Source organism: Schistocerca serialis, chromosome 5 (assembly GCF_023864345.2).
Source record: "Schistocerca serialis cubense isolate TAMUIC-IGC-003099 chromosome 5, iqSchSeri2.2, whole genome shotgun sequence".
In the NCBI taxonomy this organism is placed as follows: Eukaryota; Metazoa; Arthropoda; class Insecta; order Orthoptera; family Acrididae; genus Schistocerca; species Schistocerca serialis.
The window spans coordinates 497202217-497215946 of record NC_064642.1 but is presented as its reverse complement, the minus strand read 5'-3'; the positions used below and the strand labels follow the sequence as shown (position 1 = coordinate 497215946).

Here is a 13730-nt window from a genome sequence, read left to right as displayed (position 1 = left end):
AAGGAAATGGGTTGACTACGAAGGTCATCCCATATAAGCAGCATGATGCCCCCATGAGATGAGATGCCGACCTCAGGGGGAAGGTCAAAACGAAACGGTAAGTAATGTGGAAGTGCAAGGCGATCTTGAGGGCGCAATTTCATTTCCTGAAGGCAACGTACAAGGGGATGCTGCGATGCTAGAAGCAGCCGTAAATCCTCGCTGTGGGATCGAAGAGAGTGAATGTTCCATTGGAGGACAGTCATGAGGAGAAAGAGATGAAGGGGTATCAACTCAAGAGTCCGCCAAGGGACAGTCGGTGTAGAGTCACTACTACAGGGCACAGAAGCAGGAGGATCCTGCTCCATGGGGTCCACACAAGCATCGGCGTACTTGTGTGGTCGGTCGGCGGATTCCAACACCGAAAAACGATTGGTGGTGCGCACCAGCGAGATGGAGGCCGGCTGGGCTAAGCGACCATGTGGCAACACTGTAGAGCAGGATCTTCGAGTTGGTGAAGGGGAAAATGGTTGTCTTTAGCAGACTTATTCGAGCCCTTCTGCTTGGAGGAATACTTGGGTGTTGGTTGGCTGGAGGGACACAGAAAGTCTTCCCGGGCCTTTCCTGCCTGCCGGTTGTGTAGTGGGTAGCTTCGCCTCATGAGGCGAGAGATTGATAGTTTGTTGCGCAGTAGGACGGGGGGAAGATGATGTTACCTTTACACTTGGCGACTTCACAACCTCAGAGCCAAATTTGAGGTCTCTTGTCTGTGTAGCCATGTCCTTCATGGAGCGAGGGGTAAACCGAACTGAAAACTATAAGTGCCAGACAGGAGAACACAGGTTTTGCGACTAGCCAGTAACTTGCGAGCTACCGGTTAAGGCACTTTTTCCTTTACCCAAATCTCTTGAACGGCCCGCTCATCAAGATGCATGGGACAATCCCAGGAGGAAGCAGCAGTTGATACAGCGGGGATAAGGTGGTGGACATTCGCCCTCGTGTGCATCCCTGCCACAGTTTAAGCATTTGGCCGGGTGTCGACAAGATGTTCTAGTGAGATTGACACTGGTAAAGCGCTTCGGATTCAGAATGTACGGCCAGACTGTGATGATTTCGTAGCCTGCTTTAATCTTGGACGGCAGCACCACCATATCAAAGGTGAGGAAAAGAGTGTGGGTGGGCACCAAGGAAGAATCGACCTTTTTCAAGACACGATGAATGGCAATGACACCCTTATCGGATAGGTAAGTTTGTATTTCAGCTTCGGTCATACCATCAAGCAGCCCGGTGTAAACTACACCATGGAAAGAACTCAAAGTTCTATGTGCCTTGACATGAACAGTGTAGCTGTCAAGAAGTAGGGCAGCAAGGAGTTGTTGTGCTTGAGTATCAGAAGCCGTCTCCAAGAGCAAAGTGCCATTCCGTAAACAAGAGCAGGATTTCACAGGGCCATCAATGTCATTGACACTTTTCTGAATAATAAACTGATTGACTGTGGCGAAGGACTGACCATCTTCAGTACGTGATACAACAAGGAACCACAGTGCAGCGGGAAGAGTCTTCAAATCAGCAGACTCATTACATTTTCGTTTCGTCGACATCGATGGAGAGGATGAGTGACTCATCGCAAGGATATCCCCCATGATTGCCAGCGTCTCCAATGGCATGCTCCTTCCAACTTGGGGTCCCCAACACACCTTAGGTGTTCATTCACACCTCACGTTACACCTCCCGAACACCTGACAGAGGGACAAATGTGCAATCTGGAAAGGTTACAGCTCAGGCAACAACCCCTTCCTGGATCTGGTCTGTACCAGGGGGTACGTGCGAACCCTACCTGTCGACCCTGGGCTGGGAATTACGCATTACCCAGTCACCTTTTACGTGTCAGACGCGCGGGCCGGCCTTCAGAAGCACACAGAGAGGAAGAAGAAAAAAGACGATCCTCATACACTGAAGCGGAGGAACGAGAGATGAAGGGAAACAAAGAAAGGAAAAAAAGGAGCCAAAATGAAAGTTTAGACTGTTCGCAGGTCAGCAACAGTATGCAGACCATTCCCAATAATACCCCAGACATGTTCCTCAAGGGAGGGGAGGAAGAATAGCAAGAGGATAGACATGCAGCACGGAAGAGAAAAAGTGCTGTAAAGGCTGGGGCCTCGTGGTAGCCAAACACGAACCTGCCAAAGAGTGGCAAGCCCCCTGGGAGGACAGAGGGAAGTAAAAACACTAGAGAGAGAGAGAGAGAGAGAGAGAGAGAGCAGGGGCCGAGGGAGGGGGAGAAACAGGTAATGAAGGACTACAAGAATTGAATTTTCATCAAATATTCAACAAGTAGCAATGGGTGTTACACAGTACAGCATCTTAGGAATCCTCCTATTCCGTATTTATAGTAACAATATTACGGTCCCTATAAATAATGCACAAATTACATTGTTTGCTGATGAGACAGGTATTGTAATAACAGACATAGATAAAGAAACTGCAAAATGGTACAAATGAGGTTCCTGGGTATATAACAGACTGGTTCGACTCAATTTTTCTGTTTGTAAATCTTTCAAAAACAAATTTCATTAATTTTGGGAAAACAGAGTCTGAGAAATCCTCATTCTAACTATCAATAACCATCAGACAGACAGGGTTTGCATCAAGATGAAAACCTACCCATATTCTACATCTCTGAAATCAGCTGAACTCTGTTGCCTTGCTTTACATTTAATCTCATAGAAGTGCAGCACAGATTGTGACCCAGATGCACATTTTCTTCATTTCCACTTGAGAGCTATGCACAGTATCTGGTTTTGAAGGTAAACTAAAGCAAATTTCTAAATTGTTTTCACCTTTTTCCTAAAACAAAAAAAAAGAGCTGTAAGAATTATCACAAAAAGTTTTAGACTGACACCCTCCAAACAGTTGCTTTTTCAGCTAAATATACATCTTTACCATAGCTCGCCTATTCAAGAGCATAATCACCACAGAATTTAATGAGGACAGGTTGAGAATTAATTTGAATCTTTACTCATACAACATGAAGACATGTCACAATTTCTACATAGTGAGAGTAAATAAGGCCATCACACAAATATATATATACTGTACAGCAATCCTCTTGAGCCTATAAAAGCAATTAAGAACATAACTGTGTTCAAAAATACAGTTTTCAAATATTTCATGCTAATCTATGACATGAATGATTACTTGGGTCAATTTTCTCTTTTTGTGCCATATATATATATAATGCACGTCTGCAAGTTTATGTAAAATAGTAACACTCTCTCAAGAACTGTATGTAGTGGCATAATCCAATAAGGTCACATCAGAGACAATTGTGTAGGCTATTGTTTCCCAAGTTAGCACCACCCACATTTATTATTCGCACAAACTAAGTTGACACTCAGCATGATGGCTGATAGGAGTGACTGTCAAGGCATTTTCCATTTACCATGACTCCCATTAGCCACCGCACTGAGTGTCTCCTTGGTTTGCATGAACAGTATGTGTCAGACAGTTGTCTGTTATGCAAATGTGCTCCACTTGTTCTCTTCATCCAGTACCACTTACTGCCTGATACATTCTGGCCATTGGTTCCTTAGTTCAAAAATACTAAGTTTAGGATCCTCTATAATCTGTATAATTTTTAAGCATAACGTTTGGGAAATCTTGTTTGTTTTGTGCCTTAGGTCCACCCTGTTTTGGTATACCAACTTTTCTACCTCTGACAGTTTCTCAGTTTTTGGCAAATTCTCCAGCATGATGACTACTTTTGGTGAATGTGATCCTTCCACAAATGTCAATAAATTTGTGTTCACACAAAAAAAATTAGCACTTGTGTAAAAGGTTTGTTTCCTCTACCTACATATTGCAAATATAAATGAAAAAGGAGTGAGTTTTATACCAAATACAAACTTTTATGGATTGAAATTTATTTTCTGTTCCATCATTTCAAGTATAAGTTACACACTTTATAATTTTACTAATTAGGACTAGTGCTCTTACTCAAGTCCTATTATTTTTTATCTTTGCTTTTGTGTATTTACTGTCATATTCAGAATTCAGATTGTCAACTGAAGTACCCAACGACACTAAAAAGTATAATTACCTACAAAATCATAAGCCTCAACATGAAAAAGTACTGAATTGTTAGCAATATAAATATGTTTGACAATGCATTACCTCATCATCCAAGCTGACTGGGAACTGTGTAATTGGCTTCACGGCTAAATCCTCTATGGCTTTTTCTCGTCTGGAAAGAAAAGAATAATTGTAAGAATACATTTGTCAATAGTTACTGCTACAACAATTTTAGTAAGCAATTGTAGTTAACAGGTAGCTGATAAGTTTCAACACCAACCAGCAAGAGTTCTAAACTATTCATCTCACATTTTTTGCAAATAATCATAGGATTGCCATATCCACATATATTATAACATGTTAGATTTTCTTTTCTGTCTCATACACAATCACTAAATTGTTGCTCTGACTGTACATATTACAGGCTGAAACTACCTGAGTTGAAGAAGGGGCATGCAACTGTTCGTGGATTTGATGAGAGAACCATTAGCCATTTGTCTAGAAGACTGTACACAAATCATGGAAAAAGTAATTACGTGTGGATGGGCAAGAATCTTAACCCTGTTCCTCACAGTCATGCAACAAGAAACAAGTAGCTAAAAGAAGAGACAAGAAGTAAATACATGTGAGGGAGATTACAACACAAAATGAGTAAATAAATCAGAAGAGAAAGAAAGACAACGAAAGAAGCACTGAACTGTACAGAAACATCGATAACTGGTGATATAAGTGGTGTAAGATGAGGGTAGCACAAGAAAGCATTAGCTGCCCAAGTTCTCACTTTAAAAGTTCTGGCAGAAAATTATCAAACTACCATCCAGTGCCTTGTGTTCTTACTGTCAAAGAATCCCCTTTGATCATAGATATCTAGCATCATAGAAATTTAAAATTTCAATGTGTTTGGATATATAGTAAACCACAAGAACTGACATGTAGGGAGATGTATGGAAAAATCATAACCTCCTAATCACTCGAATACTGTGCCATTCCAGATGAACATCTCAAATTTCAGTACAGACTACCACTACCTTGCACTGAAATCTTAGAACCAGCCTCAGTTTTAAAACATATCCACAAGACTGGAGCTACAAAGTGGTTAAAAAATAATAAAACACAAGCATGATATTGTACATACTTCTTTATTAATAATAAGCACGTTCAACTTTGACAAATATCACAGGTTGAATTAGTCTTAGCAACCACGTGGTACCAAACATTATGTTTCACAAGTTACGCCTGAGACGGCAGAAATAATGGAACAGGAACTGCATCTTGCCCTGATAACTCTTTTCTGCCGATATACCATTTCCGACATATCATTAAAACGGTTCGTACTAAAGGAGATGCGCCTTTGATAAATCTTATCGTGCTGACAATTGTCACCTTTATCAAATGACACCTGAAGTATTTGTGTAATTGTTAACAGTAGATCGCTCTTTAATCCAACTAACAGAGTATATCGTGACTTACTATCATCACACATCCTATCCATGGTTTACAGCTCGCATCAAACAATGAAAATGATACGATCCTTTGGAAATTCATTGTACATAATCTTGCCTAACTGAAGAAGCAATAGAACTGCTGACTCAGCAGACATTATTTCACTTACCCTCTATTCGTCAACTGGGTTTAGCACGTTATCCGCTGAAGAGTATTGTCTTCTGTGACCAGATGTCTTGGACAGGGCACCACTGCCTCAAAATCCCATTACTTTCAGCTCTAGCTCACTGCTCTTACTGAAGCGATATCATGGTTACTTTTCCTCAACCCTCTTATGATTGCGTCCTCTCAGGGGCGCCTGTCTTTCATTACTCATTGATGCAACCTTGTGTTAATTTTTGTTGACTGTCATAACTACCCATGTCATTTACTTAAAACACTGAAAAACATAGCCGTCTCTGTACCAATTTCTCCACACAAATGGCCAGTATGAACCTATCTTGTTTCTAACTCTGCTGCACTCCCCTACCCATTTCGTGACAGCTACTTATTACCATTTACCAGTTATTCATCAGAGTACTTCTCCACACACTAACATTTTACTTACAAATGACAATCGCTTTTCGCTGGGGTTCAGTAGTACCAACCCGACAACTTTCTCAGTACCACGATGTTTCCAAAATCTTAACCCATCTTCGGCACCACTGCCTTTCCCTCTTGCCCAAAAGGATAACGAGAGAGAGAGAGAGAGAGAGAGAGAGAGAGACGAGGTGGGGTGGTTGGGTGGGTGGAGAAGGAGGGGGGGGAGAGAGGGGAGGGGGGGGGGAGAGAGAGAGCACACATTAATTTAATTACAGTTACTGTTATTACATTTATTATTACTCCTGGAAATGTGTCTTCAAATAGTCTGTAGCTGAGATCTAAAGTTACTTGGTGATGACTGCATCAGAAAATCGCAGCGCAGAAAGGCACGACCAGCAGTTGAACCGTGTCGGTGACATTTTATAGAATATTAGGCGATGAATGCGTGTGAAAAAAAAAAAAATTGAAACATTTTGAACAGTGATTTATGTGAAAAGATTACGCTTCTTCCCGTAGTATCTTCAGAAGACTATCAGAATAGATTTTCTAAAAATCTGCAACATCTGAAACTCAAAATATGTGGACAACCGACAGCTGCTACGCGAACTGTTTTTATTTTACAATTTCGGGTCATGTTCGGATACACAAGTCTTCAGTGTCCTCCCTCCCCTTGGTCAATAACATCCCTCTGTGAAAGACATGTTTAATTCCAGGCGTAATCGTTGTCAGTGAACACTTTTATTGCACATAAACATAGTCTGCTTCAGAATTTATAGGTTCCTACTGTATTGAACATTTCTACAGAACTGTTCACAAATAACTATCGCACACCAAACCAGTGGCAAAATTCTAGGTGCTCACTGAACTATTAAGATTTCCGAAAGCAATATAGCACACTACATATAGAATATAACTTAGAAACACTTTGCACTATAATAGTATTATGTTGGATTTTATCTCCAGTTCTTTTCGATTTTTGCAAATTCCCATTTTCTAGTAGAAATTTTCATTATAAAGCACACAACTAAATAGATAACTGCCAGAAGATTGATTATGATCATTACTATGACAAAATTTTATGATTTATTTATTTATTTTCAGTTTAGTTTAAAGGTCAATGAACAAGAAGCTACTGTCCGAGTTATCTTCTGCAGCGAATTTGCCTGAGATTACGCTCTGGCACTAGGAACCAACGTTTTCACAGCTTTCACAATCAACTACAGGAGTTATTTTGGTGGTTAATACTGTGTTGGAAAAGAGAGCACCATTTTGAATTGGTTAGGCGTGGGCACTGATGCCACTTCTTTCTAAGTCTTTGCTGTACTTTGTTAATAAATCTTCGACTTTTATTGCATCATTGTAGCCGACAAATGCGCACTGTTCATCACGAGAATAATCCTGATGTAAAAATTACATCAGGTATTCTTCGCCATTTGCCTGAATCTCACTGGATTTCGTTTCATGTGGAGCGGAAGCCAAGCTGTGTCCAGTACAGTCAAGTATGATCATAAGGATACGTTTTATGCTGTGTTACACGCACACAGATGGAGCGATAACGCAGGATAACAGCTTTACCGTCGGCCGAAGTGGCCGTGCGGTTCTAGGCGCTGCAGTCTGGAACCGCGAGACCGCTACGGTCGCAGGTTCGTATCCTGCCTCGGGCATGGATGTGTGTGCTGTCCTTAGGTTAGTTAGGTTTAACTAGTTCTAAGTTCTACGGGACTAATGACCTCAGAAGTTGAGTCCCATAGTGCTCAGAGCCATTTGAACCATTTTGAACAGCTTTACCAGCGCATTTAACTTGGTTAGTGTTGGCCAGCCAGCTGGTCCAACTAACCTGCAATGATGTGAGAAGTTGCAGTTCTGACGTAAAAAGAGACGAACAGAGAAACATTCGAATGTCATAATTTTCAAACAGAATGAAATTATACTCGGCATAACTCCAGCACTACCACAAGCTTGCTTCTTAGGTGACCAGACGGGAAGCATAACATGCTCTCGTTCTCACCTAACATGGTAGTCTAATTACAAACAAAAGTGATGAAAATCCCTAAACACCATGGTAATTCTTCTGAGCGAGCTGTGTGTAATGCATAAGCATACAGCAGAGATTTGACCGTATTGTTGGATACTGAGGCCACTGAAGGTATTAATTACAGTCAGATGTGTTGTAATCTATTAGCTCCTTCCTTATCCGAATTCGAGAAATACATTTCAGTTTTGGAACTGTCATCTGCTACTATGATAACGAATCGATCAACAACAGAATCCACGAAGCCACCCAAGCGCCGCAATTTCTCCTTTTATCACGTGCCGTTCTATATCCCGCCGGCGTTCGGCAGTGACATGTATATAAAAAAAAAAAAAAGTGTGCGTGCCTTAGTTCCAGTACGTCTGGCTGATTAACAGTCTTGTTATTTCTCGTGACAAATCCCTGAACTTCGCTCCAGATCAGTTCTGTTGGGTTCTTATAGTAATAACACAGTGGCAATCGTAAAAATTTATCACTTGTATGGTGTTCTCGATGCTGTGAAAAGGATTTTTTTTCATGTTTCTACATCACTTAGCACTCTGGTTCGTGTGAGACTAGATCTGTGGTATAAAACAACGGACATAATCCAAATAAAGTGTATTTGGTTTTTCATTTTTGTCCTAAAAATTAAATTATCATGTTTTCTTAATTTCAGCAAGCTTTATTACCAATTTTCTGTGAAAAATCGATAACTAAGAATTTATATTTGAAATGAAAGTAGGAATTTCGCGTGCAATATGTGGATAGAAACAAGAAGACGTGGATTATTCGTAAAAATTTATAATGATTTTTACAATTACGAGATGTAGGTATTTCAAATAGAAAAAAGGATGACCAAGGCGAGACTTGAACCAGCGATCCACAAATTGCACACTACGCTGCCGATTCCACTATACATCTAATGTGCATCTGTATCTCAACTGCATCAAATTTAAAGCCAATTTCTCTGCAAATTTATGACAAACATTAAGAACAACGTGAAACTTCCCGGCAGATTAAAACTGCGTGCCGGACCGAGACTCGAACTCGGGCCTTTGCCTTTCGCGGGCAAGTGCTCTAAGAACAACTACTTCTCGGCACTTCTTAAGCGTGTTCCACACGCGTGTTTACTACATAGCAGAAAGCAGTCTCAGCCGTTTTCATACTGCGCATTAACAGAGCGACAAACAGCGCAACAGTGCAGAGACTGTGACTGACTGTATTCGATTTTTGAAATAAAAATTACACAGCTAAAGCGTGATTAAGAAAAACGTCCATGGCTGTTAATACATTACAATATCTTAAAGTTCATTTAATGTAATTTATCAGTAAAATATCTAATACATAAGTAGGATCTATCTCCACGAGAGTAACAACACGAGTGTGCGTTTGCTGCGGCTTCTGATTAATCATCGCGCTTGTGTTTGTTTACGTCAGGTTTACTCTTAATTAGCCAGCGCGATCAAGAAAACCGTTATTGAAAATCACACCTCTCACGTCTTGATATTCGAAATCCCTGACGGGCAAACAGCTATTACTTGTGTTTGGTTTTTAACTTGACGAATGGTTTGATGCGGTTCTCTACGCGTACCGTCACATGCAAGTCTGTTCATCTGTGCATAACTCAAGCATCCTACGTCCACTAGAAAACAGCTTAGGTATATTGTACAGTCAAGTCTTGGTCTCACACACCAATTTTTGCCCTCATACTTCCTGCCCCTCAGGATGTGTCCTATCAACCCTTCTTTTAGTCTGATGTGCATTAAATTTCTCTTTCCGCCAATTCGAATCAGACCTCCACACCAGCTATTCGGTCTACTCTCAACTTTCTTGTGCAGCACCTCATTCAAAATTTTACACTACTGGCCATTAAAATTGCTACACCACGAAGATGACGTGCTACGGACGCGAAATTTAACCGACAGGAAGAAGATGCTCTGATATGCAAATGATTAGCTTTTCAGAACATTCACACACGGTTGGCGCCGATGGCGACACCTACAACGTGCTGACATGAGGAAAGTTTCCAACCGGTTTCTCATACACAAACAGCAGTTGACCGGCGTTGCCAGGTGAAACGTTGTTGTGATGCCTCGTGTAAGGAGGAGAAATGCGTACCATTACGTTTCCCACTTCGATAAAGGTCGGATTGAAGCCTATCGCGATTGCGGTTTATCGTATCGCGACATAGCTGCTCGCGTTGGTCGAAATCCAATTCCAGAATATGGAATCAGTGGGTTCAGGAGGGTAATACGGAACGCCGTGCCGGATCCCAACGGCCTCGTATCACTAGCAGTCGAGATGACAGGCATCTTATCCGCATGGCTGTAACGGATCGTGCAGCCACGTCTCGATCCCCGAGTCAACAGATGGGGACGTTTGCAAGACAACAACCATCTGCACGAACAGTTCGACGACGTTTGCAGCAGCATGGACTATCAGCTCGGAGACCATGGCTGCGGTTACCATTGACGCTGCATCACAGACAGGAGCGCCTGCCATGGTGTACTCAACGACGAACCTGGGTGCACGAATGGCAAAACGTCATTTTTTCGGATGAATCCAGGTTCTGTTTACAGCATCATGATGGTTGCATCCGTGTTTGGGACAACGCGGTGAACGCACATTGGAAGCGTGTTTTCGTCATCGCCATACATACTGGCGTATCACCCGGCGTGATGGATGGGGTGCCATTGGTTACACGTCTCGGTCACGTGTTGTTTGCAATGACGGCACTTTGAACAGTGGACGTTACATTTCACATGTGTTACGACCCATGACTCTACCCTTCATTCAATCCCTGTGAAACCCTACATTTCAGCAGGATAATGCACGACCGCACGTTGCAGGTCCTGTACGGGCCTTCCTGGATACAGAAAGTGTTCGACTGCTGTCCTGGCCAGCACATTCTCCAGATCTCTCACCAATTGAAAACGTCTGGTCAATGGTGGGCGAGCAACTGGCTCGTCACAATACGCCAGTCACTACTCTTCATAAACTGTGGTATCGTGTTGAAGCTGCATGGGCAGCTGTACCGGTACACGCCATCCAAGCTCTGTTTGACTCAATGCCCAGGGGTATCAAGGCCGTTATTACGGCCAGATGTGGTTGTTCTGGGTACTGATTTCTCAGGAACTATGCAACCAAATTGCGTGAAAATGTAATCACATGTCAGTTCTAGTAAAACATATTTGTCCAATTAATACCCGTTTATCATCCGCATTTCTTCTTGGTGTAGCAATTTTAATGGCCAGTAGTGTATATTCTCTTCTTGTCTAAACTCTTATCGTTCACGCTCCATTTTCGCACTACTAAGCTAAACTAAACTCCGTCCGAACAGATCTCAGAAGACCCTAACGGCACTGACCGACCACCGTGTCATCCTCAGCCCATAGGCGTCACTGGATGCGGATATGGAGGAAGGTGTGGACCACACACCGCTCTCCTGGCCGTTATCAGTTTTCGTGAACGGAGCCGCTATTTCTCAATCAAGTAGCTCCTCAATTTGCCTCACAAGAGCTGAGTGCACCCCGCTTGCCAACAGCGCTCGGCAGACGACGGTCACCCATCCAAGTGCTAGCCAAACCCGACGGCGTTTAACTTCGGTGATCTGATGGGAACCGGTGTTACCACTGCGGCAAGGCCGTTGTCATTTTCGTACTACACACCTTTAGAAAAGACTTCCTAAAACTTAGATTTACATTTGATGTTAACAAATTTCTCGTTTTCAACAATGCTTGTCTTGCTATTTCCAGTCTTCCCTACTTCGGTCAACGTCATTTACTTTGATGCTCAAATTGCAAAACTCATCTCATACTCTTAGTGTCATTTCCTAATCTAATCTCCTTGGAAAATTTTGACTAAATTCGTCCACATTCGGTTACTATGGTTGATAATCATCTGATAAACTCTCCAAGTTACTGTTCATTCCGTTGAACTGGCCGCCCAAGTCCTTAACCGCCTGTGACACAATTAGAATGTCATTGTCAAACCTTAAAATTTTAATTTCTTCTCCCTGAACATAAATTCCTTTTCACAATGTCTCGCTGGTTTCATTTACTACTTACTCTACGTGCAGATTGAATAACGCGAGGGAAAGCTTCGACCTTGAGTCACTTACCTTGTCACTACTGCGCCTTTCTCATGTCATTCGACTCCTATAACTGCAGTCTGGTTTCTAGTTTCCGAAAGCATTTCTTTATTATTGATAAGTTCAAAATTTTTGTGGAAAAAATTTCCAACGTGGTAACACGATGACAGGAACATTCACGGCTAAAATGCAGCCAGAACCGATGACAGCGTTCTTTCCACGTGCGAACGCAGAGTCCGTCGACGATACGAATCAATAAATTGTCCTCGGGATTCCAGGTTGTTAAATTTCCATTCTTGGCAAATTGGGAGGGTAATCGTATTAACGCGAGCCGAGGGAGTGCTGAGATACGCAACACAAAATCAATCCCGTGCTAACCACCGGCCAACGCACGTAATATCACACTCTCTCAACAGGCACGGTTTCTATTCACAAACACATTGCTCTCGCTTTAATTACAGAGAAATATACGACAATGAATCCGGTCAACTGCTCTCTCGAAGACGTAACCACTGGGGACCATCAGTAAAACGCATCAGTCACGAAAAGGTCGTGTAAAAACCGTGCGAGGCTAGAGACACAACTACAGTTGCTTCTGATAGCATTATAATGGCACATAGATCGAGTTAAACTTTCTTTCTATACAGGGTGTTACAAAAAGCTACGGCCAAACTTTCAGGAAACATTCCTCACACACAAATAAAGAAAAGATGTTATGTGGACATATCTCCGGAAACGCTTAATTTCCATGTTAGAGCTCATTTTAGTTTCGTCAGTATGTACTGTACTTTCTCGATTCACCGCCAGTTGGCCCAATTGAAGGAAGGTAATGTTGACTTCGGTGCTTGTGTTGACATGCGATTCATTGCTCTACAGTACTAGCATCAAGCACATCAGTACGTAGCATCAACAGGTTAGTGTTCATCACGAACGTGGTTTTGCAGTCAGTGCAATGTTTACAAATGCGGTGTTGGCAGATGCCCATTTGATGTATGGATTACCACGGGGCAATAACTGTGGCGCGGTACGTTTGTATCGAGACAGATTTCCAGATCGAAGGTGTCCTGACAGGAAGACGTTCGAAGCAATTGATCGGCGTCTTAGGGAGCACGGAACATTCCAGCCTATGACTCGCGACTGGGGAAGCCCTAGAACGACGAGGACACCTGCAATGGACGAGGCAATTCTTCGTGCAGTTGACGATAACCTAATGTCAGCGTCAGAGAAGTTGCTGCTGTATAAGGTAACGTTGACCACGTCACTGTATGGAGAGTGCTACGGGAGAACTAGTTGTTTCCGTTCCATGTACAGCGTGTGCAGGCACTATCAGCAGCTGATTGGCCTCCACGGGTACACTTCTGCGAATGCTTCATCCAACAATGTGTCAATCCTCATTTCAGTGCAAATGTTCTCTTTACGGATGAGGCTTCATTCCAACGTGATAAAATTGTAAATTTTCACAATCAACATGTGTGGGCTGACGAGAATCCGCACGCAATTGTGCAATCACGTCATCAACACAGATTTTCTGTGAACGTTTGGGCAGGCATTGTT

General features: G+C 42.4%; 1 protein-coding gene across 1 annotated transcript in view; it reads right to left on the bottom strand.

The window, feature by feature from the left end:
• The window catches only part of LOC126482030 (multiple PDZ domain protein), a 1476438-nt gene that overhangs the window by 78590 nt on the left and 1384118 nt on the right, over positions 1-13730 (bottom strand). The window contains exon 14 of the mRNA XM_050106002.1: positions 4153-4222. Coding sequence (XP_049961959.1) covers positions 4153-4222 — 70 coding nt within the window. The remainder of the gene's footprint in view (positions 1-4152; positions 4223-13730) is intronic.